General features: G+C 42.7%; 1 protein-coding gene across 1 annotated transcript; it reads right to left on the reverse strand.

The window, feature by feature from the left end:
* Positions 1–3,933: 3,933 nt before the first annotated feature.
* On the reverse strand, positions 3,934–4,233 carry LOC101603288 (keratin-associated protein 3-2). The gene has a single exon (XM_004655423.2). It carries the CDS (start codon positions 4,231–4,233, stop codon positions 3,934–3,936), a length of 300 nt encoding a protein of 99 aa, XP_004655480.1.
* Positions 4,234–5,566: the final 1,333 nt, after the last annotated feature.

The raw sequence follows: 5,566 nt of genomic DNA on the forward strand, positions 1-5,566 counted from the left end.
AAAATGATGCCTTTTGATAAATATGGTTTTTTGCATGTGTATTATGTGGGGTGTTGTTGTTGGGGGCATGTGCGCATAGGTACAGATGTACTGGCAGGCGCATGGAGGCCAGAGGATAACGGTCGAAGTCTTTCCTCAATCAGTTTTCCACAGGACCAGGGTTATAAGTGTGTGTGGTTATGCCCAGCTTTTTATGTGGGTCCTGGGGAATGGAATTGAGGTGGCCTCAGGCCATCGGCCTTGCAGCAAGCACCCTCACCTACCGAGCCATCTCTCCAGCCCAAGTTTTTATCTTGATGACATGTTGCATGTTGTTGGTAGGTTTTCGTGGCCCCGTGTGCTGCTTCTTCTCTCAGAGATGTGTGTGTACTATGAAGTGATTTCTCAGCTCATAGTCTATCTTAGTTCTTCCACTAGCTCTATAATTTAATTTTATATTTTGGCTTGTGGAGGCATCTTAACCTTTTGTGCATTATGTATAAAGTTAAAGTGGATTTTTTCCCCCCACTCAGTTGGTCCTGCATAATCCTCACTGATTAGAGTGACATCATCACCAAAGACCTGTTGGCTGAGCCTGCTCTGCTTCTGTTCATTCTTTTTCCAACCTCATTTGCTTCAGTTGGTTTTAGCGTTGATAAATTTTATCAACCTTAAAAATCATTTCTAATTAGTACTGTCCAATTTTCTATGAAGCCCCTACACTGGATTCTTCATTTCTAGGACTTTCATTTTAGTCTCTCGTTTAATTTAAATAACTTAATTTTAACTAATTAATTTGTTTAATAAAAGCTTAATGTTTCATTTTTATGATGAGATTCCTTATCTTTCCCTTTTATAGTTCCCCTATTGTTTAAATTATCTGTTTATTTATTTGCAGAGAGAGAGAAAGAGAAAGAGAATGGACACATCAGGGCCTCCAGCTACTGCAAATGAACTCCAGATGCATGTGCCACTTTGTGCATGTGGCTTTATGTGGGGCTGGGGAATTGAACCTGGGTCATTAGGCTTTGTAGGCAAGCATCTTAACAGCTGAACCATCTGGGCTCCTCTATTTTTCTCCTTTAAGTCTTGAAAGTATTTTAACAACTGTTTCAAGATCCTTATTTACTCATTTCAACATCTATGTTGTTGTCTTATGATAGGGTTTCACTATGTAGCCAAGGATAGCCTTGAACTTGAACTTGTAGCAATTCTCCTGCCTCAGCTACAGAGGACTGAGATTAGAGGTCTGTGCCCTCATGTGTAGCTTCCAACATCTATTTTAAAAATATTTTTATTTACTTATTTATAAGAAGAGAGAGATATAGGAGAGAGAGAGAGAGAGAGAGAGAGAGGGAGAAAATGGGTGTTCCAGGGCCTCCAGCCATTGAAAACGAACTCCAGATGCAGGCTCCACCTTGTGCATCTTGCTTTATGTGGGCATGGGGAATCGAACCTGGGTCTTTTAACTTACAAGTAACTGAGAAGGACTTTTCCACAGACTCCTGCACCTACTAACCTGTATCTTCTTCCTTCCCAGGATAACGACCCAGATTCCATTTAGATGTGCGACTTCTGCCTCACATGACATATCTATATCCACCACGTTCCTCTTGAATTCTTGCCTCTATCTTCTCCTCTGTGCTTAGGTGGTGACATAAGCTCACACTGTCTAGTGTTTCTTTGATGTCCTCTTGTCCTATTCTTTTGGCCATAGCTCCACATCAATTTGTGTTTGATTATATCTGTGTTCTCTTCACACTCATGAAAATTAACCTCAGTGGGCTGGTGCGGTGGCTTAGTGGTTAAGGCAATTGCCTGAAAAGCCAAAGGACCCAGGTTCAATTCCCCAGGGCCCACGTTAGCCAGATGCACAAGGGGGCACATGCATCTGGAGCTCATTTGCATGGCTGTGGCCCTGGCATGCCCATTCCCTCTTTCTCTCTCTCTCCCCCTCCCTCTTTCTCTGTCAAATAAATAAATACAAAATAAAATATAAAAAAGAAAATAAATCTCATTATTGCCAACTTTGTGGTCCCACAGCACTGGTAGAGCACATCATGCTTTTAATTTGAACACAGCAGCTGGCATTCAATAACTACTTGTGAACTGTATATAGGAGTGAATGATTATTATATCTATCTCATCTTCTAGACAGCTCATTTCCAATAGGGACAATTAAAGACAGGATCTACAACAGATATTTCTAAATGTTGACTGAATGAATGATGTCATTATATTATGAAACATTTTCATAACTGGGTCAGGTCATCTGGATTAGCTGATATGGTTTATCATAGTTGGTCTTCAGATCACACTCAGTATTTCCCAATCTGTCTTAAACAAGTTTAAAACAAATTGTGTGTCCTGGGTGTGGTTGGAACATTCTTTTAATCCCAGCACTCAGGAGTCAGAGGTAGGAGGATCACCGAGAGTTTGAGGTCACCCTGAGACTACATAGTGAATTCCAGGTCAGTCTGGGCTAGAGTGAGATGCTGCCTTGAGAAAACAAAACAAAATTGTGTGGTGTGTATGTATGTGTGTATGTAGGTACATGTGCATATGTTTGTGAGTGTGTAAGCCAGTGGTTGATACTAGGTATCTTCCTTGATTAAGTAAACAGGAGAGCTCTATTTTTCTGAGGCATGATCATTAAGTCAGCTAGTTTAGCTAGCCATCATGGCCAGGGGGAAGTTACTGTCTCTACTGCCCGCATACTGGATTACAGACAGCTGCCACACTGTCGTGGGGGCTCACAGTCCACACTCCATTCCTCACGCTTGCAAAGCAAGCGGTTTATCCTCTGAGTCATATCTCCACCCTGTGATTTTTTTAAAAATTATTTTTAGGTTAACATACAAAGTAATGGGTTTCATTCTTGCATTTTCATACATATGTGTCGTTTTACTTTGCTTTCATTCATTCTTCTGTCCCACAGCCCTCTTCTTCCTCCCCGTATTCCTGGTGGTCAGTTCCCCTCCTTCTCCCACGTAGCCTCTCTTTCCACTTTCCTAGGATATGCATTCTCTTAGCCTCTCTCCCCACCATCTATGATCTCTTGCTCACTTCTCCTGACCCCCTTTCTAGTTTCATCACACGCTGACATTCACATGCAGACACACACATACACACACACAGTTTTAAATTTGGGTTCTGCATCTAAAAGAAAACATGAAGTATTTGTCTTCCTGAGTCTGGCTCATTTCACTTAACATAAGGAATATTAGTTCCAACCATTTTCCTGCAAATGTCATGCCCAAAACTCCCTTATGTATATCTGCACCACACTTTTTTCATGCGTTTATCCATTGATGTGCATTTCCTGACTATTGTGGATAGTATAGCAATACCGTCTAGAGAGGGTAAGTCAGGGCACGTCGACTTTCAAGCATGTCTGCGTACCAAACTCTCCCATAGACTAGGCCATTGGTTTTCTTAAAATAGCAAGAGACACAAAATCAAGAAGTTTTGCTGTACTGACACTATTTTCAATTTTACCAGTTTTCCAAATTTTTCTTAAAATGCCAACAATGGGAGTTAAGAAACACGTTTCATAGAATCCTCCAAAATAAGCAAAAGCAATTGTACACACTTGTGCTATGCCAGAGACACAAAATTTATTAGGAAGATCATGAAGAAATTCCTCAGTTTGCAGAAAGCTCCCACCTAAGACAGAAAACAGAATTCCCAGACACCCGAAGGACGGGACAGGTTCGCACGAAGCAGCCACCTAGCCTTTAGGCATTCGCTGTTGAGACTGCAGTTGGGTGACAGCTACATGGTCACTGGAAGTCTTTGGGTTTCCTGGTTGGGAGGGCCATTGTCAGCGACAGTCACCCCCGTTCCAACTTCTAAGACAGAACAACTAATGGCGGAGGCTGAGACAGCTTGATGCTAAAGCTTCCAGGTTGGCTCTTTTAGTGTCAGGCACCGAGCATGGGAGCCACCCATCAATCAGCAGCACCTTGGGATGCAGGGCTCCTCACAGCCGGGCTGCACATAGGTGGTGAGGTTCAGGGTCACCAGGTCTGGAGTTGGCTGGCTGGAGTTGAGCAGGAAGCAGGTGGGCACACAGGGCTGGGGAATGTGGCAGGGTGGGGGACAGTTGTCACAGCAGGTGGGCTCCAGTTGCCAGATGGTGTGCGGGCAGGTGCTGGGCAGGCAGACCCCGCAGCGGCAGGACTTGTCGGAGGAGCAGATGGTGGTGGCGGGGCCCGTGGGGACGCTGCAGCAGCGGGCGACACAGCAAGCCATGGCTCTGGGGTGTGGTTGGCTGTTGGTATGTTGGAGAGATGGCGTTTCTGAGGGTCAAATGTCTCCTCTTGCTCTGGGATTCTTTTATACCCTCTCCAGTGGGCGTGGGCCCAACCAGAAGGCTTCTTTCCTGGTTCTTACTTACGTTCCTGTTCCCATTATCTTTTAATTGGTCTGCGATTTAGATGCCTGTAAAGAGTCTCTATTCTCCTAATTAACTTTTATTTGAGTTCATTGCTAAATCTGAACCGATGAGTCTTGCCATTTGTCACGGGAGCACAGCTTTACGAAGTGTCACCCATGGCCTCTGCTATTATAATGCCACCACCAGCCATGCTGGGGACAGTGGCCCAACAGTCATCTGCAGTATGTGGGCCTTCCACGGCTGTTTGCCTCAATTCTCTTTGCTTTTTCTCTGTATCAGTTGTATTGAAATCTTGCTGCTCTGAAGAGCCAAACTTCACTTGAGTTGCTTTCTGTTAATTTGGAGGCATTTTTTTATTATTATTTATTTATTTATTTGAGAGCACAGACACAGAGAGAAAGACAGAGGGAGAGAGAGAGAATGGGCGCACCAGGGCTTCCAGCCTCTGCAAACGAACTCCAGACGCGTGCGCCCCCTTGTGCATCTGGCTAACGTGGGACCTGGGGAACCGAGCCTCGAACCGGGGTCCTTAGGCTTCACAGGCAAGCGCTTAACCGCTAAGCCATCTCTCCAGCCCAATTTGGAGGCATTTGAAGATCAAAATATTAATGTGGGTAAACAAGTGTCATAAAAAATATGGGAAAACTGCACAAATGCTATTATTTCAGTGTTGTATAAAATATGATATAAAATATCATATATAGTATGTGTGATATAAAATATGATATATTCATTAAAATTTAGAACTGCAGAACATGTAAACCCATAATCACCAGAAATTACTGAGATTTTATATGTCATAGAATCATTTTTAAATATATGTTTTCATTTCTTTATTATATTTCTGGATTCATATTGTATGCAAGGTCTATAACTTATTTTTAACTTAAACACATATTTTCATTATCACATATTCTTTTTTATAATTTTATTTTTATTTATTTATTTTAGAGAAAGAGAGGCAGAGAGAGAAAGAGAGAGGATGGTTGCACCAAGGCCTCCAGTCACTGTAAACCAACTCCAGATGCATGTGCCACCTTGTTCATCCAGCTTCCGTGGTCCTGGGGAATTGAAGCTGGGTCCTTTGGCTTTGTAGGCAAGCACCTTAACTGCTAAGGCATCTCTCCAGCCCTTTCTTATATTATTATACTTAAGAATATTAATTTTGATGTTTTTTATTATTCTTCC

Source organism: Jaculus jaculus, chromosome 9, assembly GCF_020740685.1.
Source record: "Jaculus jaculus isolate mJacJac1 chromosome 9, mJacJac1.mat.Y.cur, whole genome shotgun sequence".
Taxonomy (NCBI): domain Eukaryota; kingdom Metazoa; phylum Chordata; class Mammalia; order Rodentia; family Dipodidae; genus Jaculus; species Jaculus jaculus.

What these genes read in the sequence shown, in the direction of transcription:
- LOC101603288 (XM_004655423.2), bottom strand. Translation starts at nt 4,233, where the DNA reads ATGGCTTGCTGTGTCGCCCGCTGCTGCAGCGTCCCCACGGGCCCCGCC.